Source organism: Myotis yumanensis, unplaced genomic scaffold (assembly GCF_028538775.1).
Source record: "Myotis yumanensis isolate MYYU_CA2020_CCGP unplaced genomic scaffold, mMyoYum1.0.hap1 SCAF_3, whole genome shotgun sequence".
Lineage (NCBI taxonomy): Eukaryota > Metazoa > Chordata > Mammalia > Chiroptera > Vespertilionidae > Myotis > Myotis yumanensis.
The window spans coordinates 157821192-157846864 of NW_027223754.1; the positions used below are offsets into that span (position 1 = coordinate 157821192).

General features: G+C 45.6%; 3 protein-coding genes across 4 annotated transcripts; 2 read left to right on the forward strand and 1 right to left on the reverse strand.

Annotated features, from left to right (window-relative positions):
- The first annotated feature begins 24 nt into the window (after positions 1-24).
- LOC139006991 (DDIT3 upstream open reading frame protein) lies at positions 25-3609 on the forward strand. The gene is made up of 3 exons (XM_070409897.1): positions 25-87; positions 2290-2337; positions 3570-3609. The coding sequence occupies exons 1-2, from the start codon at positions 25-27 to the stop codon at positions 2329-2331; spliced, it is 105 nt and encodes a 34-aa protein (XP_070265998.1). The 3' UTR covers positions 2332-2337; positions 3570-3609.
- Positions 3590-4405, forward strand: DDIT3 (DNA damage inducible transcript 3). The gene is made up of 2 exons (XM_070409896.1): positions 3590-3727; positions 3817-4405. Exons 1-2 carry the CDS (start codon positions 3590-3592, stop codon positions 4183-4185), a joined length of 507 nt encoding a protein of 168 aa, XP_070265997.1. The 3' UTR covers positions 4186-4405.
- Positions 4343-22080, reverse strand: MARS1 (methionyl-tRNA synthetase 1). 2 transcript variants are annotated; one of them, XM_070409883.1, is made up of 22 exons: positions 21972-22080; positions 21206-21296; positions 20981-21059; positions 20765-20899; positions 20110-20185; positions 19690-19862; positions 19417-19523; positions 15652-15768; positions 15321-15524; positions 14350-14551; positions 11445-11519; positions 8303-8473; positions 7993-8088; positions 7738-7855; positions 7161-7374; positions 6204-6335; positions 5993-6097; positions 5715-5901; positions 5005-5076; positions 4840-4863; positions 4668-4751; positions 4343-4562 (listed from the first exon to the last, which is right to left on the reverse strand). In XM_070409883.1, the coding sequence occupies exons 1-22, from the start codon at positions 22078-22080 to the stop codon at positions 4416-4418; spliced, it is 2718 nt and encodes a 905-aa protein (XP_070265984.1). In that variant the 3' UTR covers positions 4343-4415. The 2 variants fall into 2 exon arrangements, with proteins under 2 accessions (XP_070265984.1, XP_070265985.1); XM_070409884.1 differs by lacking the exon at positions 4840-4863.
- Positions 22081-25673: the final 3593 nt, after the last annotated feature.

Sequence of the window (25673 nt, forward strand, 5' to 3'; positions counted from 1 at the left end):
AGAGTCTAAGACACCGTGCATATCATGTTGAAGATGAGCGGGTGGCAGCGACAGAGCCAAAATCAGAGCCGGAATCTGAGGCGAGAGGTGAGTACTGACCGTCCATCTACCTTTTACTCTTGCATCTTTGCGACGTTGCCCCCTCAAAGTCGGGGCATCCCCTCTTCAGGATGTGGCATCACCCCCTCCATAATGAAGTTAGTGACGGTCCGAAGGAGAGATGGGGAGAATCCTTTATTCGGGAGAGGTGTTACAGATCCTGCTTCCTTCGGGCGACAGCATCACCCACCCCGCCCGGAGCGAAGGGGCCCGGCTGCCCTCAGAGTTATTGTATTCTCTGCAGTGGCTGACCTCAGGCCTCCGCGTTAGGCCAGTCTGGTGGGAGGCGGAGCAGCAAGACACACCCCCACGTCGAGAAGCCTGTTGGACCGTAGCTTAGGCCGCTGCCTTGGCTTGGCCACCAGCAGCCCCACCCCGAGTCCCGTGTCGGAGGCAGCGTCTCGGTGCCAGCATGGCCACGTTGGTAGTGGGGCTCCGGAACCTTACACGGGACAGCCATTCCGCACCTTCAGGAAACTGACAGCCTGGGAGGAAGGATGCCCATGTCCAGGGAGAGCAGATAGGTTTTTTACTTTCCCCCAGAGGTCCCTGGGCCTCCTGCACAAGAGAGCATCCTGTATCTCTTAAGTATGGGAAGTCATTTGGGGTCTCCCCAGTGTATGGTCCTTCTCCTGAGCGTGGCCCCTGCCTCTTTCTCCCTGTCCTGTCTCCAACTAATCTGTGTAACCATTGCATCAGGCCAGTCCCCTGTTTGGCTCTACAGCCCTCTGGCCTGGGGCTCCACTGCTGATGAAAGCCACCTTCCAGGCTCTGGAAGGCAAGGAGGGTTCCCCAGGGAGGACAGTCCTGCAGACAAACACTCTGGGCGATATTGCATCTACAGTCCCCAGAGATAGGCAGCTGCTGCTCTACTTCTGGCTTCATCCTCCCCCCCCTGTAAGAGATTGGGGAGAATGTATCCATTCATTCCAAACCAGCACCTACTATGTGCAGTTTGGGGCCCAGGATACATCCATGAATAAGAGAAAAAAATTCTGCTCTCAGAGCTTACAGTTCAGTGGGAAAAGGCATACAGTAAACAGATAAGTGCCATAGAGAAAATTAATGAAAGAGTAGAGAATGCTTTGGGTGAGGGTTAATTTTACATTGGGTGATCAGGGATTCCCTCGCTGAAATGACCATTAAATTAAAAACCTGAAAGAGGTGCGGCAGTAAGCCATGCAGGTATGCGGGAGAGCGTTCCAGAAGGGGACAGCAAGAACAGAGGTCCTGAGGTGGGAGCACGCATAGTATCTTTAGAGAACAGAAGGCCAGTTGGCTGGACTAGAGTGAGAAGAGGGAGAGTGGTCAGTGAGAAATCCAGGGCAGAGGAGCCAACTGTGTGGGTTCTTCTAAGCCATTTTATGCGGGAAATTGGAAGTCATTGGTGATTTTGAACAGAGTGACACGACCTGATTTTAAGTTTTAAAAGGCCCACTCTGGTTGCTGTGTTGTGAATAGACTCAGGGAAGGGTGGTAAGAGCAGAAACTGGGAAACCTGCCGTCATCCCAGAGAGATAGGAACTTGATAGTAACAATGGAATTGGGGAGAAGAATTTAGATTCTGGGTTTCTGAAGAATGAGTTAAGAAATTTTGCTGGTGGTTTGGATTGGATTGTGAGGTGTAAGAGGAGAGGGATCAATGAAGATACCAATGTTCAATGAAGATACAAAGCTACTAGAGTTGCCATTTACCAAGATAGGGAAGGGGAAAGGGAAGATTAGCAGGAGTTTGTTTTTAGACATATTAAGTCTGAGATGCCTATTAAACATCCAAAAGGAGACGGCAAGTAAGCAGTTAGATAACAGAGTTAGAGGTCTATACTGGGACTGTACAATTTGGAGGATGTCAGTGTGGGCATGGAATTAGGAAAAGTTGTTTTGTTCCCTTCCCTGTAGTATAGTCCTTACTTACCCTGGCAGGTTTGAAGCCTGCCTTGAATCTAGAGAAAGCTGAGATGGCCAGGGCTTTCCTATTATGCAATCAGGACTACAAATGTCAGCAACTAAAAATAAAGGAAATTAGGCTCTCCTCTGTCCTTGGAAATGGGTACCGGGACTGTTAACTATCCATACTCTATAAGACAGGCAGTAAGAACGGATCAATAGGATGCTGATAAATAAAAGTAAAAGAACCTGGCTCTCCCCCTTCCAAAAGTGGTTAACATATTTATCTTTGATTCCCCACAGTGTTCAAGAAGGAAGTGTATCTTCATACATCACCACACCTGAAAGCAGGTAAACCTAACCAACCCTTTCCCAAAACCAACTCCTAAGAGTTGCTATTTAGCCTTCCTTTATTGGGACCCTGAGAAGTGAAACGCTTAGAGAAGAGAGGAGGGTTTGCATCTGAGCACTTTTGCTGTCAGACCACATCCATCCACCTGGCCTGCCCCTAACAAGGTGACCAAATCACTGTTCTTAGAAGCATGTCCTAATCAAAAGATGGCTCTGAGTAAGCAGTCAGCCCCAACCAAGATAATGGGTTTGTCTTACCACACCTCAATCCCCATCAAAGTCAGACTAACCCATGGAACTCCCCACCCAGGAAAAAGGAGCACAACTGATGTGGTAATTGCCCCTGGAAACTACCAATGGAGTTTCTCAGGGCGGCTAACTTTTTTGTTGTTAATCGTCACTCGAGGATATTTTTCCATTGATTTTTAGAGAGAGTGAAAGGGAGAGGGGAGAGACAGAAACATCGATGTGAGAGAGACACATCGATTGGTTGCCTCCTGCACACACTCAACCAGGGCCAACGAACCTGCAACCAAGCTATGTGCCCTTAACCGGAATCAAACTCGGGATCCTTCAGTCCTCAGGCTGATGCTCTATCCACTGAGCCAAACCAGCTAGGGCGGGCAGATAACTTTTGTTTTTTTAATATATTTTATTGATTTCTTACAGAGAGGAAGGGAGAGAGATAGAGAGTTAGAAACATCGATGAGATAGAAACATCGATCAGCTGCCTCCTGCACATCTCCTACTGGGGATGTGCCCGCAACCCAGGTACATGCCCTTGACCGGAATCGAACCTGGGACCTTTCAGTCCGTAGGCCGACGCTCTATCCACCGAGCCAAACCGGTTTCGGCAGGGCAGATAACTTTTACTACAATCCCATAAGAATGTATATCCAGGCACTTACTTCAAGTGCTGGGCAAAAGCAAGGAGGGAATATTAGTATAGACCAGGGGTTGGTAAGTTTTAAAAGGCCAGATAGTAAATGTTTTAGATATGGAGGGCCACACATTTTGTCACAACTATTCATCTCCACTGTTGTAGCATAAAAGTAGCCATAAAAAATATGTAAATCAATAGATGTGTCCATGTTCCAGTAAAACTTTACTGCACAAACAGGCAGCAGGCCAGTTTGCCAAACTGGTATAAACCGTTTGACTGCTTTGTGGTGCTCATTCCACCCCCTATCCTTTCCTCCCTTCCCCACTATCCCAAGTATATCCTTTTTCAGAGCCTGATCCAGCTGCAGCGATGGCAGCCGAGTCTTTGCCTTTCTCCTTCGGGACACTGTCCAGCTGGGAACTGGAAGCCTGGTATGAGGACCTGCAGGAGGTGCTGTCCTCAGATGAAAATGGGCGTGCCTATGTCTCACCCCCTGGAAATGAGGAGGTGAGAATGCTACACATAAAGCTGGGGGGGAGGGGTGCTGATTTTCCCATCTCAACTAATAGCGCCTGCCTTTCCTCATTCCCTTGAAGGAAGAATCAAAAACCTTCACCACTCTTGACCCTGCCTCTCTGGCTTGGCTGACTGAGGAGCCAGGACCAGCAGAGGTCACAAGCACCTTCCAGAGCCCTCGCTCTCCAAATTCCAGTCAGAGCTCCCTGGCTCAGGAGGAAGAGGAGGAAGACCAAGGAATACCCAGGAAACGGAAACGGAGTGGTCAGTCCCCAGCCCGGGCTGGAAAGCAACGCATGAAGGATAAAGAACAAGAGAATGAAAGGAAAGTGGCACAGCTAGCTGAAGAGAATGAACGGCTCAAGCAGGAAATCGAGCGTCTGACCAGAGAAGTGGAGGTGACTCGCCGAGCTCTAATTGACCGAATGGTCAATCTGCATCAAGCATGAACACTTGGGACCATCACTTCCCCCTTGAGCCAGTACCATCTTTTCCCAGAGGTGGCTACTAACCACCTTCTTATGAGTGTCAATGATGTGACCCTTAACCCCATACCTACAGTGGAGGGAAAGCTCTGGGTAGACAAGAAGAAAGGGTCTCAGCATGTATATAGAGATTGCATATTTATTTATTACTGTCCAAATCCATTAAAGTGACTCTATAAGCCAAGTTCTCACTTTCACTTTTTCTTCTTGCCTTTAGGGGTTTCAAGAGGTTTCCCCTCAGCTAGAGCCAACTGCTTCTTCAGATCCAAGAGTTTAGCCACTTCTGCAGCAACCTGGTTCTTGTCTGCCTTTTGTGCTTTCAGTTCACGGACAATGTTGCCCTAAGAGAAGAGGGAGGAGGTGGGGGAATAACAATAGTGAGACCAGAAAGGACCTATGTAGGATTCAAGTTTTCTGGTCTCCCACATAGGATTCAAACTTCATACCTGTTTTGTCACTTCATTCATCAGCACTTGTATCTGCTGTGGTCCAGCTGTCTCTACAACTGCTGGCTTGGGGGACACTTTTGCCTGGAGAATAATAACAAGAGTTATCACCTGCTACCATAAATATCCCCTGACCTCAAGTTTTATACAACATCTTGGGGAAAGTGATTACCTTTAACACCAGGGACTCTTCTAGCTAAGACAGGAAAGAAAAACTTTAAGTGAGGAAGTAGCAGGGCCAAAAGGTGGAAAGAGTGATGAGTGAGGACTACTTATGGACACTTAGGAGATGGCGCTGTGGCTGTTGCTGGGTGAGAGCACAGTCTAGCTTTCTCACCTGGCCCCCACCGAAGCGCTGCCTCAAATTTTCAATCTGGTCATTTTCCAATTTTTGGAACAAGGGACTGACCTATAAAAAAAAGAATTCCAGAATCATTCACTGATTAGGTATAAACTCTATCAGACTACACAGAGGGCCTCTCTAACCCCAATCACTAACATTCAGGGACTCTAAATGCTTTACAAGAAGCTTGAGTGTATCGCCGATTTCAGTAAAGAATCCAGGAAAAGCCCTAGCAGTCACTATGAAAAAACAAAGTATTGATAGGGTCCAAGACTAAATGATGCTAGGTTGATGCAAAAGTTTAAAGGTGGACTTACTTTATCATCTTGTGTCAAAGGGGAAATGGCTACCCGTATTCTCACAGCTCACTGATTGTTAGCCTTATGGAGACCAAGTGACCATGGTGTTACTTTAAGCATCTACTATATATCAGTTTCATGTACCATGTACTGGGTTCTGGCATGAAGAATGATGAGAAAATATGGGCTACAGATAACACTGGGCTTGGGAGCCAATACCAAGGATTTTATATCAGAAACAAGCCTAAGTGCAAAGTGGGGAGGGGTGCCGAAGGGCTTCAGAGAATAGCTGTGAAAGCCCCATGCCCAAAGTAAGTTCTCTGACCCTCCCCAAAGGCCGCATGGCACATGAAGGAATTTTATTAGTAAAAGAGACAATGGCTCTTCCGATCCTCAGAGACTTACTGTGCCAATCTGGTGTCCTGCTGGTAAGGTGCACAGGAAGTCTGTGGGCAGGATGCTGCAGGCTGGAGGTGGGAGCTGCAGCTGGGCCGCAATCATAGAGCTAACCGTAGGCATGTAAGGCTGGAGCATGGTGGATAGCAAAGCAGCTATATTCACCGCCAAGCCTGTCACTGTCCCTGCTCGCTGCCTAGATAAACAGAGTCATTAGTCAGGACTTCTAAGAGGACACAGCCTACCACACACTTGATCCCCCTAGCCAACCCTACCTCCTTACCTACCTGTCAGCCTCGCTGCCTTTAATCCGCTTCCAGGGTTCATTCACCTGAATGTATTGGTTGCCATAACGAGAGATGGTGAGGATACTGCGTAAGGCATCCCGGATCCTGGGAAGGGGGGAGGCAGGCCAAGGTATAAGGTCCTGGAAGGACCAGTATGGGCTTCTCAACATGCCAGCAGACCACTCAGATGAGTCGGGTGTAGGTTACTTACCGAACCTTCTCTAGAAGCTGGTGATAGTGCTGGAGCTCCAGGGAGACATGGGCCAGCAGGCGCTGATCATCAGAGGTAAGCACCATCTCGGGCACATAACCCCCAAAAAACTTAGACACAAACATCCCAGCTCTTGATAGGAGTAAGGGAAGGAGAGAGGAGAGAAAAAAAAGAGTAATTTCCCAGTCTTCTTATAGAAATTTGACCTGGTTTTCTTAATTCTACATTCTTTCAGAACTGATACTTTCTGGCTCCTTCAAGCTAGAAGGCAAAGCTTAACAAAGTAATTCCTTATTCTATCCCCTAAGAATACAACTGCACATAACAGACATTTCACATTCATTATCCGTTGTTTAAAAAAACCTGATAAAGTTAAGCAACTGTTCGTTTTATTTTTAAAAATCAACACTCAGAATAATCAAGTTGAAATATATGTAAATTGCTACTGTTAAATGTGATTAATGATCAAACCTGAAAGAGTAGGTAGCCATTGAGGATATTTCTTTAGATTTCAGAATAGCTGACATAGGGCCAAAAATGAAATTGAGCTCAAGTAACAAAAACTCTAGAGTTCAGCAGAAGTCTCTTACCCTTACACTAAAATAAACCCTTTCCTCAGTTAAACTTTTCAAATGCATGCAAGTTAACTATTTTTTTTTTTGCAAAAACACATTTCCAATTCTACAAAGAACATTAATAAGAAACAATTTACAAAACATTGTGACCAACTTTGCTAAATCACATTTCTATAACCAACTTCCCCCAAGCATACATAAGCTATTATGTTCTAGGAGCAAGTCCCAATTGATAGGAATCCACTTTCCACGTTATCCTCCCATCCCTCCCAGCCTCCTGCCCATTCACTAGGCATCTCTTCATTCCCATCTCTCCCACTTCATGGAGCAGAGTTAGCACCAGCCCAGTTCATCTACTGACTGATCCCTCACCAAGTCCTACCTATTGATGAAGTTTCCCAGGTTGTTAAGCAGCTCAGAATTATTCTTCAGTAACATATCTGTCCAGGAGAAGGCACTGTCCTGGCCCTCGGGCCGAATGTACAGCAGGTAGAAGCGCCAGATGTCAGCAGGAATCCCTGTGTCCTTGGCCATGTCCCCAAACACTCCCACACCCCGGCTCTTAGAGAACTTCCCATCCTCATAATTCAGATATTCTGGACAGAGAAAGAGAATGAATGAGAACCATCTGCTCGAATCACTTTCTCCCCTCTCTGACCTATTGACTCTCCTTTGAACTCAACTATGGGTGTCCAGCAACACTTCTTGAGTAGCTGCCTGAATCCTGCCTCTCCATCTGAGCCTTTCCCCCGCTTTGCTTCTATTCTATTCATTACGAAGTTTTAGCTTTTGACTCTTGCTTTCTTCAGGTTCTTGTTTCCTTCTAGGTAGAGTTCTCATGCTCAAATTATTTCCTATCTCAACTCCTAACTCAAGACCCAGCACCTTTCCAAAACCTTCCAAGTATGGCCTCAGCCCTCATTCCCTAGGAATATTCCTAGTCCAGTCTTCCAGGATACCTGTAGCAATGAGATGGCTGACCAAGGTGTAGTTGTCCTCAGCTCCTAGGGCTGAACAAGGAAAGACTAAACCGTGGAAGGGAACATTGTCTTTGGCCATGAACTGGTAGAGGTTCACCTACAGAATATAGTTGGAAGACAGAGCTCCTGAGACCTTCAAAGACTTCAGAAAGAGCAAATTCTCAATCCCAACCCCCTCCACGCACATATACGCATGCACCCTCCCCATAGACAGGCTAACCAAGAACTGCTTACTTGCTCTGGGTTCTTCCACCATTTCTCCCATTGGTCTGTGTAGTTGGCGGTGATGGATATGTATCCAAATGTGGCATCAAACCAGACATAGAATACCTGGAGAGAGACACGATAGGATAAAAAAAACACTGGGAATACACTTGATATAATACAATAATATAATTTGATTGACCTAAGTAACCCCGAAAAATTCAATTTTTTAAAAAATTGGGAAACCCAGTTAAACAAGACATAGTCAACAGTGTATTATGTTAGCCCAGGATCTCAAGGCTGAATAATAAGAGATATCCGTAAAGCATGGGATTCTTACCTTGTCCTCAAAACCTTCTAAGGGTACAGGGGTTCCCCATTTGAGGTCTCGGGTTATGCAGCGTGGCTTGAGGCCGTCCCGAAGCCAAGAACGAATGATGAACCGGGCATTAGGAGTCCAGTCACTGCCAGGCACAGTCTTCCCCAACCACTCCTCAAGTCGGTCTTCCAGCTGAGAAGGCAGAGACAGAGGCTGACTTAGAAAAGCCTCATACACAGTTTGCATAAGGGTAAATACGTACAACCCTTTGGACTAGTCTGGTGATATATTAAAAGACTCATGACTTTGACATAGCAATTCAACTTCTAGAAATTTTTTCAATGGAAATATTCACACAAGAGTGTATAGATGTGTACATAAAGAAGTGCACTGTTCATCATAGCAAAAAATTAAAACTAAAGAAATATGGTGCATCAATACAATAAAATACTCATAAGGCCATTAAAAAGACTAAGGTAGACCTATATGTAATTGACATGTATAGATCTCCAAGACTCATTACTAATTAAATTAAGCTAACTGCAAAACAATATATAGTATAATTCTATTACTATAAAAATAAATATCAGCCGGCTTGGCTCAGTGGATAGAGCGTCAGCCTGCAGACTGAAGGGTCCTAGTTTCGATTCCGGCCAAGGGCACATGCCTGGGTTGCGGGCTTGATCCCCAGTAGGGGGCATGCAGGAGGCAGCAGATCAATGATTCTCTCATCAATGATGTTCTATCTCTCTCTCTCCTTTTCCTTCCTCTCTGAAATCAATAAAAGAAATAAAAAAATAAATAAATATTAACACACAGACTAACATAAGCCCCGAAAGTTTTTAAATATTTTTTTTATTGATTTTAGAGAGAGAACGGAAGAGAGAGATGGAAACATTAATAAGAGAGACACATCAACCAACTGCTTCCTGCATGCTCCCTACTGGAGATCGGGCCTGCAACCCAGGCACATGTCCTGATCGGAAATCAAACTGGTGACCTCTTGGTGCATGGGTAGATGCTCAAACACTGAGCCACACAGGCTGGGCAAGCCCAGAAAAATTTTTTTTTTTTTTACTCCTCACTGGAGGATATTTTTCCATTGATTTTCAGTAAGAGTGACAGAGAGAAGGAAAGACAGAGAGAGACATCGATGTGAGAGAAACACATCGATTGGTTGCCTCCTACACACGCCCTGACCAGGGCCTGGGCCAGAGAGGAGCCTGCAACCGAGGTACATGCCCTTGACAGGAATCAAACCCAGGACCCTTCAGTCCACAGGCTGACGCTCTATCCACTGAGCCAAATCGGCTAGGGCCAGAAAATTTTTGAAGAAAAATATGTATCAGTACTTTATTTTCAGATGGGATTATGGGGAACATTCACATTTATACCATATATTTCTAGCTGAAATTTAAAAAACAAGCTTTTATCACTTTTGTAAGCAGAAAAACAAAAGTAAACTTTTTTAATGGATGGTTTATGTGACTTATCCAATTAAATACCACAATTTCCAAAGCCTGACAATATACTCTATTGGCAAGGCTATGAGGAAACAGCACACTCACAGATTGCTGATGCGAATGCAAAAATGCAACAACACCTATTGAAGAAAATTTGACAATAAACTACATATGCATTTACCATTGACACAGCAAGTGATCACTTTTAAGGAAATTATCCTGAAGATATAATACAAAAAAAATTTGCTTGCTGTATTTGGTCAAACATTTATCTACTGCAACATCACTTGCAATTGCAAAATACAGTAAGTCCTCACTTAACACCAGTAGGTTCTACAGCTTTAAGTGAAATGACATATAACAAAACCAATTTTTACCACAAGCTAATTGATAAAAACAAGAGTTAAGTTCCTACAGCATCTAATCAACATTATAACAAAACAACATTGAACAAAACAGTATTATTCAAGGACCTGCTGTACTGAAAACTACCTAAATGGAGAACACAGAAAACTGGTTATATAAACTATGGAACCTACATAAATGTAGTTGTTTGTAGCTGTTTAAACAAACAATAACTGCCCTAGCCAGTATGGCTCAGTGGCTGAAGTGTCAGCATGCAGACTGAAGTGTCCCAGGTTTGACTCCTCAAGGGCATGTACCTCAGTTGCAGGCTCAATCCCCAGCTCTGGTCAGGGCGCATGCAGGAGGCAACCAGTCTATGTGTCTCTCTCATATCAATGCTTCTCTCTGTCTCTCCCCCTCCCTTCCACTCTCTCTAAAAATCAATGAAAAAAATATCCTCAGATGAGGATTAACAAAAAAAGAAATAAAAAAACCCATCACCAAATAATGATGATCGCTATGAAGTGATATGGAATGATTTCCAGAACATCCTATTAGGTCAGGGGTGATGAATCTTTTTTTTGCCAAGGACCATTTGGATATTTATAAAATTATTTGTGGGCCATACAAAATTATCAACTTAAAATGAGCCTGCTATATTTGATCAAACATTTAATTAACTCACCCCTAATGCCTTGGCAGGGCCAGACTAAATGATTTCTTGGGTCTTATACAGCCTGCAGGCCTGATGTTCCCCACCCCTGTCATAAAAGATAAAGAAAGGCTGGGGAACTGTTTCAGATGAAAGGAAACTAACGAGATATAAAAAACTAAATGTAGTCCAGTTGGTGTGGCTCAGTGGTTGAGCATCGACTTATGAACCAGGAGGTCACGGTTTGATTCCCAGTCAGGGCACATGCCTGGGTTGCAGGCTAGATCCACAGTAGAGGGCATTCAGGAGGCAGCCGATCAATAATTCTCTCTCATCATTGATGTTTCTATTTCTCTCTCCCTCTCCCTTCTGCTCTCTCTAAAATCAATAAAAACATATTTTTTAACAAAAGAAGTATTTAAGAGTAAAGAGGACTATATGTACAGTTCATTCACACGCATACAATATTCCTGAATAGACACAAAGGAAAAGGACAGCAGTAAAACACCTCTGCAAGCAGGCGTGGGGTTTAGTGGGCCTGAGCCTTTCACTTTGGGCCCATTCACTTGTTATGTATTTTTATGGTGTATAACTTTAAAATAGAAATTAAAAACATTTAAGAGTAATTTGGTATAGATTTGTGGCTGAGGCTGAGGGGGCAGAAAAGGCCATGCAGACCAAGTTGAGGGAAAGGCCCACTTACCTTGGGCAAGTCCAGAAACAGGTGCCGCGAGGATCTCACCACAGGGCACGATCGGCAGACTTTACACTGAGGCTTCTGTGAAGGAAAATTCAAGAGAAAGTGTGACCCAAGATGAGAGTCAGGATCAGGCCTGCAGGTCATGGGGAGCTGTCCAGGCAAGCGGAGAGGCACAGAGGGATGAGCTCCCCGGTGTGCCATCTAGCTTAGCTTCACGCTCACACCCAGCCAACTCATCAACTACTTGGGCCTTCTGTGAACTTGGGAGGCTCAGGTCCACGTAGCATAACATGTGTTACTCAGAGTTTCATGTCTCTGTCCTATCACGCCAGAGAACAAGAAAAAGCCTTCTCAGAGCACTACACTATATGCAGCCGTGTAAGGAGAGGCAGGAATGATGAAAGAGAAGACACACAGCTCCTCTCCTAAGGAAGTTACAATCAAGTTAGGGAGAGAGGGCTTGTATGGGAAACAAGTGCAGACACATACAAAGCAAAATGTCAAGAAATACTTATTCTCATGGTACAAGTTGACTATACAAACCCAGAAGGGTGATGACTAAAGGAGTAAACAGTTAGCTGAAACCGGTTTGGCTCAGTGGATAGAGCGTTGGCCTGCGGACTGAAAGGTCCCAGGTTCGATTCCGGTCAAGGGCATGTACCTAGGTTGCGGGCACATCCCCAGTGGGAAATGTGCAGGAGGCAGCTGGTCGATGTTTCTCTCTCATCGATGTTTCTAACTCTCTCTCTCCCTTCCTCTCTGTAAAAAATCAATAAAATATATTTAAAAAAAAAAAAAGGAGTAAACAGTTAGGTGGGACTAATCAGTGAAATAAGTTTTGATCTAAATTTTTGGAGGTGAGAAATTATAACTCTCTCAGGACCTCTCTCCTGAACTCCAAATGCATCTCTCAAACTGTCTACCTAACCTCTCCTTGGGTGTCTAGAAGGGAGCTCAATTTGTTACTGTTGTTGTTAATCCTCACCAGAGGATACTTCTTTCATTGATTTTTAGAAAGAGTGGAAGGGAGAGAGGGGGAGAGAGAGAAACATCAATATGAGAGAGACACATTGATCGGTTGCCTCCCGCATGCACTCCAACTGGGGCCAGTATTGAACCTGCAAACCCAGGTATGTGCCCTTGACCGGGAATCAAATCCTTCAGTGCTCGGGCCGATGCTCTAACCACACCAGCCAGGGCAAGGAATCTCAAATTTAACAAACCCAAAGAGATTCCACCAGAAAGCCTGTTTTTCATCTAATCACGCCCATGTTCGTAGCAGCTCAAGCCAAAAACTTAAAAGTCATCATTTCCTTGACTTTCCCATCACCCAGAATTCTAGTCTATCCAATTCTACAGTCTGCCTCCACAACGTATCTCCAGGTTCTCCCCATCCCCATTTCTACTGCTATTAACCGAGTCCGAGTCAACATCATCCCATTTTGGAGCTACCACTCTAGTCTCCAAACTTTCATGCTTCCCTCCCATCCATTTTCCACAGAGCAGCTTGCCATTCAACTCCCACAATGGCTCACTAGGCCCTGGTAATCTGACCTCGTCTCAATCCACCCTCCCTCTCATTCACTGTGCTACAGTTATACTGGCCTTTTAAGCCTTTGCATTGCCACGCCCCTCTGCTTGTAAGGCTCTTAACCTCACTCTCATAGCCTGGCTTGCTCCCTCTCATTCTTCAGTTAAACTCTCAGTTTATTTTTTTTTTTTTTTTTTTTTTTTTTTTTAATATTTTATTGATTTTTTTACAGAGAGGAAGGGAGAGGGATAGAGAGTTAGAAACATCGATGAGAGAGAAACATCAATCAGCTGCCTCCTGCACACTCCCTACTAGGGATGTGCCCGCAACCAAGGTACATGCCCCCGACCGGAATCGAACCTGGGACCCCTCAGTCCGCAGGCCGACGCTCTATCCACTGAGCCAAACCGGTTAGGGCTAAACTCTCAGTTTAAATGTTACCTCCTTTGAGATGCCTTCCCTAATCACCTACCTCCCCCCAGAAGTCACTCTCTATCACATCTCCCCGGCAGTTTATTCCATAATTATATACTCGTCTTTAGTTTCCTCCCCACACTAAATAAGTCTGTCTTGTTCACTGCCACATCCTGAGCACCTAAACTGTGACTGCCCTATTATAAGAACTCAAAAAAAAAGTTGCTGAATGAATGAATAGCCCGGTTGGCATGGCTCAGTGGTTGAGCATCGACCTATAAGCCAGGAGGTCAGGGTTCAATTCCTGGTCAGGGCACATGCCTGGGTTGCAGGCTCGATCCCCGGTGTGGGGCATGCAGGAGGCAGCCAATCAATGATTCTCTCTCATCATTGATGTTTCTTTCTCTCTTCTCCCTTCCTCTCTGAAATCAATAATAATAAAAAGAATGACTAAAGTAACAAATGAGTAAACATGGAGTATAAGAGACAGCATTCATAGAATGTGGTCTGAAACAGAAGCAAAAGTAGAGAAATATAAATTCAATTTCCTAGCACAATGCTAAGCACATAGTAAATGTTCATTTAGTAAGTAATTATCTAATGAGCTGAATGATGAGTTGCTGAGATGGAGTAGAAAGAACCACTGGTCAAAGGTCTTGAATGCTAAAACAAAAATCCTGAGTGGGACAAGGTTGGGAGTCCCTTAATGGAGATTGTTGCCCTGGACAAATGACTCAGCTGGTTAGAGCATCATCCTGATACGCCAAGGTCTGATCCCCAGTCAGGGCACATACAAGAATCAACCAATGAATGCATAAATAAGTGGAAAAACAAATCAATGTTTCTCTCTCCCCCCCCTCCCCATTCCCTTCTCTTTCTAAAATCAATTGATTAATTTTAAAAAAAAGAAGAAGAAGAATAGAGACTGTCTCCTTCTGGGCTCCTAGGAGACCTTCCACTCACCTTGAGCTCTACGGCATTGATGAGCTTGCCACACTTGTCACACTGGTCACCCCGGGCCTCCTCATAGCCACAGAAGGGACACACACCCTCCACAAAGCGGTCAGCCAGGAAGCGGGCACAACGCTCACACCGCAGTTGCTCCACAGTATCTTGCAGCACAAAACCTCGGTTCCACAATCGTTGAAAGATGTCCTGTGTAATTCTGGTGAGGTGAGCAAGGGACAGGGGAGGGACAGGTCAGAGAAGTCAGAAGAAGGGGTGCAACCCTCCCTCCTGCTACTCTACCTAGGACCCAAATTCATTTAGTCCAAATGCCAAAGAAATCAGGCAGAAGACCCTTCAAGGCAAAGACCATCTAGTCATCTTTAGGGAGTTGGACTGGATGACCCCAGACCCCTTACACATATTCTTCAACTCCTCATACAGTCTCTTCCCTTGACATTTTAGAATTTGTCAAATACAGGCTTTGTTTTGTATTCTTCATTAACAAAAATCTCCAAAAGAATAGTACTATGTCCTAAAAATTAAATCAGTCCAACTATTAAACCACACAGCACTATTAGCTGACAGCCTGTCTACCATGTAGAGGTTTTATAAGGATGAATTACCAGGCAAAAGAAGGAAGAGCATATTTGCTATAAACACCCACAGGAGCGGGAAGGAATGTGCTCAGACTCTGTGGCAGCCAGGGAAGGGAAGGGGAGGGGAGGGGAGGGGAGGGAAGTGGTAGACGAAAGGCATACTTCCCACAAGCCTCCAACCTGCCTCTTACCTCCCTCACTTGCTCCTCAGAACCTGACCACACTGAATCTCCTTAATAATGCTTGGAATACATTTCAGGGCAATATTCATGTCCTAAATTTAGGGGGATTGTCTAGACAACCATCTCAGTTCCTCTGTCTCCAGGATATTCTCATGGTCCCCAGCCCCAGCCTTCACCCTCCATTTCTGCCTGATCAGAGGAAACTTACTCCGTCTGTTGTGAAGTGGTGGTGCGACCAAAAATATCAAAAGAGATATTAAACCAGCGGTAAATGTCAGCATGGATGACATGGTACTTGTCACAGATCTCCTGGGGGGTGAGACCCTCCTCCATAGCCTTGGTCTCTGTCGCTGTACCGTACTCATCTGTCCCACACAGATAGAGGGTGTTCCACTGGCGGAGGCGGGAGTACCTGGAAGAGAATATGAGGATCAGCCGCTCCCCATGTCCCTTGGACTCCCTCAGCCTCCACCCTTGGGGCATTCTATTCCTTGGGACCCACGGCTCCCTCAGGTCCTCCCTGCAGCAGTTGGCTCCACCTGGCAAAGACATCAGCACTGAGCACGCAACCAATGATGTTTCCAAGATGGGGGACATTGTTGACATAAGGAAGGGCGCTGGTGATGAGCACATTCCTTTCCCCAGCCACAGGCAACCTGGTGAGGAAGGAGGAAGAGAACAGTTCATGGAAGAGACGCAAGGGTCAAGAGGGACCAAAAGTCCACCAGATACCCAGACACAGATCTAGCCTATGTCAGATGGTCATGTATATCTGAAGTCTTCCTTAAAATGAACCCACAGGACTAAACTCCCCCAAAAGCCCTGTGATCCCCTACAGTAGCAAGGACAGCGCCCCGCCCACAGTGAGCAAGCCTCGTGCACTGCTCCTACACAGCCGTATTCCAACACTCGACTCTTCTGACTGCTTCTCCTCCATTAGCTCACCCTCAGGCTCCAACTTCCCAGGTACTGACAAAACTCTCCTGAGGCTTTGTCCCATCACCATCACTCACCACTCCTAACTTCAAAGCCCACCAAGAATTTTCCCAGTGCCGACCGCTTTCCTTCTTCCCAGATGCTATGTTAATATTACCTCTCATCTCTACCTGAAATCCTTATAACCCACCACCCCCGACTCCTCTCCCTAACCCATGTTGGTCACTTCCTCACGGCCTGATTCGAGCCAGCATTCATAACCACCCTCTCCTCCCCACTTCTCCAGGATCATTCCTAGTCACATCACTCAAGCTGCTGTCTGAAGCCACTCAATCCACCTTCTCTTTTTAGGGTTCATCCTTGACAGCTCAGCTGTGCACATCATGTATCCATCCCCATTCTTAGCACTGACACCTCATCGGGGACTTTCTGTCTTTCTGACCATTCTCAATCTATAATCACTGGACACTGAAATCCAGTTTTGAAATCAGTTCCTTCAGGGAAGCCTTCCTTCATTAATGACTGGCCTTCCATCCAGTCATCCCTGTGTCCCAAGACCCTAGGCACTTAGTAGCACACTATTGTCTTTTGTGTTACCCTGTAACTTGGTGGCAGATAGAAAGGTATGTATGGGGTTCTACCCTCTAGGGCAGCGGTTCTCAACCTGTGGGTCGCGACCCCTTTGGCGGTACAACGACCCTTTCACAGGGGTCGCCTAAGACCATCCTGCATATCAGAAATTTACATTACGATTCATAACAGTAGCAACATTACAGTTATGAAGTAGCAACGAAAATAATTTTATAGTTGGGTCACAACATGAGGAACTGTATTTAAAGGGCCAGAAGGTTGAGAACCACTGCTCTAGGGGGTTACAGGCTATTACATATCTGCAACTGGAATCAGAGCAATGAGAGGTACAAAGTATCAAAGGAGCTCCAAGGAAGGCAAGCATACACTCCAGCCTAAGATTAAGAGACTTTTCAGCCTGGCCAGTGTGGCTCACTGGTTGACTGTCAACCCATGAACTAGGTCACATGCTCAGGTTGCAAGCTCAATCCCTGGTAGGAGGTGTGCAGGAGGCAGCCAATCAACAATTCCCTCTCATTATTGATATTTCTCTCTCTCCCTCTCCCTGAAATCAATAAAAATATATTTTTAAAAAAGAGAGAGAGAGACTTCACAGAGGCAGAATACTTGAGTTGGGCCTCAGGAATGGGTAGGAATTTGCCTGATCAAGGCATTAGGGATGTCTTTCAGTCAGAAGGAAAGGCACAGAAGACAGTTTGGTTTGGCTATAGGGTCTTTTTTAAAAAAAATTCTCACCCAAGGAGTGAGGATATTTTTGCCATTGCTTTCTAGAGAGTAGAAGGGGGGAGAGAAAAAGAAAGAGAGAAACATCAAGGTAAGAGAGACACATCGACTGTTTGCCTCCCGCACACATCCTGACTGGGGTGGGGACTGGACCTGCAACCTAGGTATGTGCCCTTGATGAGGAATCGAACTGGAGACCCTGTGGTGAGCAGGCAGATGCTCTAACTACTGAGCCATGCAGGCCAGGGGGGTAATAGGGTCTTTAATACCAATTGTCTCCTCCTCTACATATGCATTTAAACGTGTTAGCCTGTATAAACATCTGAGAAAGTCTATCTCCTATTCTTTATTACCTCCAAAGGGCTTAGTACTAAACTGTCCCTAGTAGGTACTGAAGAACTACTCAAAATGAGCAAATGAACAATGGATGGACTTTCTTCATCAATTTATTCAAGTTTTATCAGTATCTACTGGAAACTGGGACACATAAATATACAGAGAGAGCCTCTACCTTCAATAAGCTGACAGAGGACATAGTCATGAAAAGAGATAATTACAATATATTTGGACAATGGGAGTTTCCCGAAAATGAAGCACTCAAGCTCTGTAGAGAAGGAAATGGTAAAATTAGGCTCTCAAGGAATGAGTGTACGCCCGTTAGGTAGGATACAGACATTTCAGGGAGAAGGAATAGCATGTGCATTGACACCAAGGTGAGTATAGCATGATGTCGGCCTGCCTTCCTCTCAAAACGCATCTTGGACTATCTGCCCCTTGACTCTCTAGCCTTAAGCCACTGGCCTTTTAGCAATTCCTTAAAAAGAGCCAAACTCTCTTGCTTCTAAGGCCATCTTGCACATGTTTCCTCTTCCTAAGACACCCTTCCCTATAGCCTTACCCCTGCCTAATTCCTACTCATCTTGCAAGTCTCAGATCAAATGTCAATTTTTCAGAGAGGCCTATAGGTTAATCTCCTGTGATATTTATTCTCCTGGCATCCTGTTCTTTCCCTTCATAGGACTTACTAAAATGTGTGATTATACATTTGTATGAGTTTTTAAAATACCTATCTACTTTTCTAGACTCAAAGTTCCATGAGAGCAGAAGTCTTATCTGTTTTGCTTCTTCCTGTAGATCCAGCACATAGGGCCTAGCGAGGAGTAGACATGCAAATCTTTATCGGATGACAAGTTTGAAACTACAACTATTTCATTTTGATGGAAAAAGCTGAGTATGTGCGTGTATATTATCTCAGTGTAGTAGGACAGTGACAAAATATGAAGCCTCAGTCAGGCAGGGGCCAGATCTTGAATGGTCTTGTGAACTACACAAGGAACCATCTGTAGAATTCAAAAAAGGAGGGTGAGATAATACGTGCTGTTTTAAGTACTCATTCTGGTGACAGTGTGAAGTATGGTGAGGCAGGGAGAGAGAATGTGAGAGATGGTGAGGCCTGATGTAAGGGAGCAGCTGTGAGGAGAGAAGGGATTGATTCAAGGACTACTTAGGAGTTAGAATCAATGACTTGGTGATGGAATAAGTGATACAGGAGGAGGGGATGAGAAAAGAGTACAGATAACACTAAAATTTCTGGCTTAGATTTTTAAGTGGAGGTGGGGGGTGTCAATCGCTAAAGTACATGAGTAAAGGAGAGAAGCTGACAGGGAAGATAGCTGGCTTGCTTTTGCACATGCTGAGTTTGAATGCCTGTGGAGGTGGAGGATTCAGTCTGACAAATATGTTGAGCTCAGAGTAGAGATCTGGACTGGGAAAAACAGATTTAGGTGGTATCTGTAAGTAAAGAATAACGGAAACACGGGTGCAGCTGGGACTGATGGAGAAAGTGTCCAAAATTATAAACCAAGAGAGAATAACACTTTTTAAAAAGATAGTGTCAACAATAAAAAAAATAAAAAGAGGTAGAGATCTGAGAATAAAAAGGAAAGGATGGAAAATTAAACATGTCAGCAGCAGAGGGGACCTGGCAGGCAGGTGTTGATTTTATCAACAACTTCCACTGAAGAAACCAAGCCCACTCATCTGTGCCTACTCACACTGGTTTCTGCTTTGGCCGAAGGGGAGGCAAGCTGCCCACGCCCTTCTCCCAAGCAGTGACAGCCATGGCGATCTCCTCCTCAGACAGGGTGGCCAGCTCCTCCTCCTGTGAAGAGTGGACAGAATCCCTCACCAGGTGAGGAGTGCCCATGGAATAAAGAAACTCTCCCAACAACAGTAAAAGGTAGTGTCCATGCTCCAAGTCCCTCTCCAAACCACCCGACCCTTTAGGCACCAAGGCTCTCCGGGGACCCCTCTATTCTTTCCCAAACCTCAGGCTCATTGCTGACAGCCCTCCCTTCAAGGAAGCGGGGCTGGAGCTGCTTTTGGAGGTAGGGCCGGAGGGCCAGGATACCCTGCTTCTTCAACACAGTCTCTGCAGCTCGCTGGCATGGCTCCTGAGAACTCAGCGTCTGGAACCAGCTGTGCAGGGCATCCAGCTCTTCTGCGAATTTGGGAGAAAAGAGGGAATCAGCAAGACCAGGAAAGGCCGGATGAGTGGGCCTCTTTCCCCTCTTTGTGAAATTTCTCCAGTTGCTTTCCCATTCCCTTTACCATCTTTCTGTTATAGCTTCCATGTCAAGTTACACCTCATAGTGGATACTTACATACAATATACGGCCCATTCTGTAACCCCTACACCAAGCTTCTGCGGTTGGGGCTGGGAATAAAGTGATATGCTCAGTGCTCACCAGGGAGGTAGGCTGGGTCTTGGAGCAATGGATACAGGGCTCCCCACAAAACAATGTCAGCTACAGATTCTGTCTCCTTTGTTGGGGAAAGAAAAGAAAAAGGTACACAGGTGAGATATTCATTTTCTTCTGAAAAGTAGTGAAAATATCTAACATCTCCTAAGCACTTACTACACGTCGAGCACTATGTTAAGCATTTAAAATTATCTCACTTAATCCTCACAACAACCCAATGAGGTGGGTACCAATATTACCCATTTCAAAGATGAAAAAAAAAATTAGCAAGTTTAATTTTTTTCAAGGTTACACTGCTAGAAGGTGGTAGTGTTGGGGTTTGCACACTATGAATACTGTCTTCCTTCTTTTTTTTTTTTTTTTTAAAGTATATTTTATTGATTTTTTACAGAGAGGAAGGGAGAGAGATAGAGAGTTAGAAACATCGATGAGAGAGAAACATCAATCAGCTGCCTTCTGCACACTCCCCACTGGGGATGTGCCCGAAACCCAGGTACATGCCCCTGACCGGAATCGAACCTGGGACCCTTCAGTCCGCAGGCCGACGCTCTATCCACTGAGCCAAACGGTTTCGGCTGTCTTCCTTCTTAATTCTTTTACCACACAGCTTCCTCAATTCCCACCTCAAGGCCCAACTTACCCCAGCCAGGAAAGGACAGCTCCGACGACTCAAGCTGTGGTCAATGTGAGTCAGGGCTCTCCGGATGGGGCCAAGAACATCTTCCCCCTTCTTGCCTTGGACCACTAAATAGTACAAGGCAGCAGACAAAGCTGGCTAAAATGTGGGGGGGACACAGGTCAGGATGGCCATGCAGGGCAATGGGCCACCCTGCCACCCCCCATGTCTCAGTACCACCTGCAGTTCTGTTGCTTCCCATTCCAGCCACTGGTTGGTGAGGTCATCTTGCTCTGAGCCAGATAACAGAAAGAAGTATCTGCCAGAGAAAGAGCAACAGAAGGTGGAATTAGAGGGGCCCATTCTCACCCCACAGTGAAACAGTGGTTGTGTATAAGGCCACACAGAAGACAGTAAGCTCTGATGTGATTTAGTCACCTCCCTGCATCAAGTACCAATACTGACCTGCAGATTGCATTCGTGGAGAAGAGGTAGTTGCCACTATCCAGCTGCAAGACAGGGATCTTAGGCCGGGTCAGGAATGGGACCACACACTCTGATGCGAGAGAGAAAAACGCGTGAAAAACAGGAAAAACAAAAACAAAAACAAAATTCTTTGTCAACTTAGAAGGACAACTTCACATTGTTTAGGGGAAAAGATGAGCAGTCTCAATCCAGAGCTTCTAAGACGGGACCACTGAAAGGGGGTGGGTCCAGAATGCGCTGGGGAGACCAGCACGTGTTCAGCTGAGACCCCCAGCTGGAAACAACAGATGGGTACTGCAGAGAGGAGGTGGTGGTGCTGGGTTAGCGCACAGCCAAGAACTGGAACAATTAGAACTGGGATTATCTGAGAACGACCCGAGACAACTGTGGAAGAACACAATTAACAGAACTGGGAAGACTGGCAACAGAACTGCTTAGGAGTCACCCAAACAGCTGGCTGGGAACGAAAACAGGTAAACCAAAAAGAGTGCATGTGAGTGTGTCTGTGTGGAGAGGAGCGCAGGGTTTCCTAGGAACAAAAAGGTGTCGGGGGGGATTGTAATGCGAGTGACTCTTGTGTGTGTCGGCGGGAGGGAAGGAAGAGGGGATGGAGTGACGAAGGATAACGGGGCAGGAGGTAGACGGGAATGAGTGGTAGGGGTTGGGATTGGGGAAGGAGACTGCGGACCGGGAGTCTGGGGTGCTTCGGCCCGCCCCCCTCACCCACCAGCACCAGCCCGACTACCTTCGGGGCCCACGGTGCTGATGAGCAGCTGCGCCCGGCCCTGCGCCCTCCCAGCCGCGGCCAGCACGGGCAGCGTCCCCGGGGCGCCCTCGCTCACAAACAGTCTCATTTCGCCGCGGATCCCACGCTGATGCAAGCGGAACCGGCCTCTCGCTGTGGGCGGAGAGATCAGCCAGAGGCACGCCGGGAAATGCAGTTCTGAATTAGGGCGTTCCCGCGCACCGCCGGGGGAAGTAGACTATTTCTCCCGTCATGCAACACGAGGAAGCCGGAAAGAGTATCACCGAGAGGGCGGGACCGCGGTGCTGTGCAGAGAGCCGTGCCGAGAGCGTGCGCTCTGGGTGGCGGCGTTTTCGCCGCGGGGTCGGCGCTCTTTAATCCTCTAACGCGGCGAGGGCGGGGAAGGAAACCGCCTATCCTTTGGTTGCACTCTTCTGACAGCGTCTATTCACCATGACCGACTCTCCAAATTCATCACAATTAGGGTTGAGAGTTACGGTAAACTGACTTCAGTGATACAATGGAAATTAGTGTGGACATCCTATTAATAAAAAAAAGAACTGAACTATTAAGTATTGATTTAATATCAGTCTGCAGCTCACATAGAGCTAGACAATCTCATTAAAGTGACTGGGAGGGAGCGTGTGTTGGGGAAAGGTCAGAGGGAGGGGAAGTAAGAAGGCTAAGAGTTTGGCAATAAGTGTGTGTTATACAAGGAAGCACATGAAGTGATTGAGAAAGGAATCATGCCCCGATGGTGTGGCTCAGTGGTTGAGCGTCAGCCAATGAACCAGGAGGTTACGGTTAGATTCCCCGTCAGGGCACATGCCTGGGTTGCGGGCTCAACCCGGATTTGGGGGCCTGGGGTCGTGCAGGAGGCAGCCCAAGTGTGATTCTCTCTCATCATTAATGTTTCTATCTCTCTCTCTTCCCTTCCGCAATCAATAAAAATATTTTTTAAAATTAAAATAAAATAAAAAATTTAAAGCCCTAGCTGGTTTGGCTCAGTGGATAGAGTGGCGGACTGAATCAGGGTCCCAGGTTCGATTCCAGTCAAGGGCACATGCCGGGGCTTCGGGCTCGATTCCCAGTAGGGGGCGTGCAGGAGGCCGCCCATCAATGATTCTCTCTCATCATCGATGTTTCTATCTCTCCCTCTCCCTTCCTCTCTGAAATCAATAAAAAAATATATTTTAAAAAGAATAATTAATAATAGTACTTATGAGCTAGGCACTGTTCTAAGCACTTCACATATATTAATTTCATCCTCAAAAATTCTATAGTAGTTTTGGGCCTTTTGAAGCTAGGTCATCAGAAGCTAGATAGCTTCTGCCCATGCTTCTTTTTGTTTGCTTGTTTTGTTTTGTTTTTAACCCTCACCCGAGAATATTTTTCCATTGGTTTTTATTTTTATTTAGTTATTTTTGTTAAATATATATTTTTATTGATTTCAGGGAGGAAGGAAGAGGGAAAGACAGAAAAATATCCATTGGTTGCCTCCTGCACGCGCCCCCACTCCCCCAACCAGGCCCTGCCCTGGGGAGGACCTGCAATGAAAGTACAGGCCCTTGACAGGCATGGAACCCAGCATCAAACCAGGGACCCTTCGGTCTGCAGTTCACACTCTATCCACTGAGCCAAACAGGCTAGGGCTGCTCATGCTTCTTAGAACACTCTGGTAGCCTGAGCTGCCATGTAAGAAGCCTTACTACCCTGAGACTGTCATGGTTTCAGAAATGTGAGGGAAGCTCTCCAGATCAACTTATCTGCCTGTTGAATACTACATGGGGCAGAAGAATCACCCGGCTAAGCCCTCCCCCAATTTTTGACCCATAAAATTGTGAGCTATATTAAAATGGTTCCTACTTAACAAAATACAAACAAACCAACATATCATGAGGTAGGTGCTCTCATTCTCATTTTACAGATGAGGAACTGAGGCACAGAGAGGTTACTTTGTACCAGGAACTATACAAGGCATTGAAGATAGAATTATTAACAAAATAGATACAGGCTTCTGGTTTGGCAGAGCTCAAAGACCTCCTGGGAAGTTAGATAATCAAATAATGTTTAAAGTGTGATGAAAGTTATGATGGGGATGTAAAGCTTGCTGTGGGAACTACTAGTTAGGGCCCCTACCTAACTCTAAGGGGTTAAAAGAGCTCTTCTTGTGTGTGACCTTTCGACTGAGATATGAATGATGAGTAAGAGTTAGCCAGGTGAAGATTGGTGCGAGTGAGAGAGGAAGTGTTTCAGGCAGAGGAAAGAAGATATGCAAAGTTGCACTTTAGGAGTGGAGTGGCTGGAGTGTGGAGTTTGTGATGGGGAGTGTGAAAAGTCTAGACCAGGGGTGGGCAAACTTTTTGACTCGAGGGCCACAATGGGTTCTTAAACTGGACCGGAGGGCTGGAACAAAAGCATGGATGGAGTGTTTGTGTGAACTAATATAAATTCAAAGTAAACATCATTACATAAAAGGGTACGGTCTTTTTTTTTTTTTTTTTTTTAGTTTTATTCATTTCAAACGGGCTGGATCCGGCCCACGAGCCCTAGTTTGCTCACGGCTGGTCTAGACCGTGGTCGGCAAACTGCGGCTCGCGAGCCACATGTGGCTCTTTGGCCCCTTGAGTGTGGCTCTTCCTAAGCCTTAGGAGTACCCTATTTAAGTTAATAACAATGTACCTACCTATATAGTTTACGTTTTAAAAATTTGCTCTCAAAAGAAATTTCAATCGTTGTACTGTTGATATTTGGTTCTGTTGACTAATGAGTTTGCCGACCACTGGCTAGCTAGGATAAAGGGGAAAAGGTGTTTGCAAATCAGATTGTAAAATGTGGGCTTTACTCTGAGTACAATGAGAAGCCTTTGAAAGGTTAAGTCAAGGGAGTGGCAGGGAATTTTTGTGTTTTAGACAAGTCACTCTGGCGACTGTGCTAGGAATGGAGTGGAAGAGAGCAAAAGTATATGCATGGAAACTAGTTAGGAGGTTATATCATCCAGGCTAAAGAGGGTGGTAGTTGTAGGGATTCAAAAAAGTCCATAGAGCTCTGGCCAATTTTCTCAGTGGTTAGAGCGTCAGCCCTCGGACTGAAGGGTTCGATTCAGATCAAGGGCACGTACCACGGTTGCAGGCTCCATCCTAGGAGGCAACCAATCGATGCGTCTCTCTCACATTGGTCTCTCTCTCTCTCTCTCTCTCTCTCTTTCCCCCTCCCTTCCACTCTGTCTAAAAATAAATGGGAAAAATATCCTCGGGTGAGGATTAACAAAAACAATAAAAAATTTAAAAATAATGAAATGCTTTTTAAAAAAAGAAAGTAGGTAGATTGGAAAGGCTTAGTAATCAATTAAATGTGATTGGTGAGGAAATAAGAGAAATTAAGGTTGGCTGTCAGGTTTCTGGCATGGGCAATTGGGTACACCCTCTATGTGCCTCAACAGATGACAGTATTTCCCCTAGTGAATATCACACTGTATTTTAATTGTTATGAGAAGGTAGGGACCATATTTACCATCTTAATTGACAATACCCAGCACACAGTTCCTGTCTGGCAAACATGCTAATAAGCATTCTATAAATACTCACTACATTTAAATTTAACTGAATAGGGGTACTGGAAGAGAAACGAGTTCGTTTAGAACATACTGTGTTTGTGGTACCCGTGAAATACCCAAGTGGGGTTTTTCAGTGGACAGTGGAT

What these genes read in the sequence shown, in the direction of transcription:
- DDIT3 (XM_070409896.1), top strand. Translation starts at nt 3,590, where the DNA reads ATGGCAGCCGAGTCTTTGCCTTTCTCCTTCGGGACACTGTCCAGCTGG. An exon ending in CACCCCCTGGAAATGAGGAG is followed by an intron (nt 3,728 to 3,816) that starts GTGAGAATGCTA and finishes ATTCCCTTGAAG; the next exon opens with GAAGAATCAAAAACCTTCAC.
- LOC139006991 (XM_070409897.1), top strand. Translation starts at nt 25, where the DNA reads ATGTTGAAGATGAGCGGGTGGCAGCGACAGAGCCAAAATCAGAGCCGG. An exon ending in GCCGGAATCTGAGGCGAGAG is followed by an intron (nt 88 to 2,289) that starts GTGAGTACTGAC and finishes GATTCCCCACAG; the next exon opens with TGTTCAAGAAGGAAGTGTAT.
- MARS1 (XM_070409883.1), bottom strand. Translation starts at nt 22,080, where the DNA reads ATGAGACTGTTTGTGAGCGAGGGCGCCCCGGGGACGCTGCCCGTGCTG. An exon ending in GGGAAGCAACAGAACTGCAG is followed by an intron (nt 20,900 to 20,980) that starts GTGGTACTGAGA and finishes CCCACATTTTAG; the next exon opens with CCAGCTTTGTCTGCTGCCTT. An exon ending in CAGGACACCAGATTGGCACA is followed by an intron (nt 5,077 to 5,714) that starts GTAAGTCTCTGA and finishes TTTTTTTTATAG; the next exon opens with GTCAGTCCCTTGTTCCAAAA.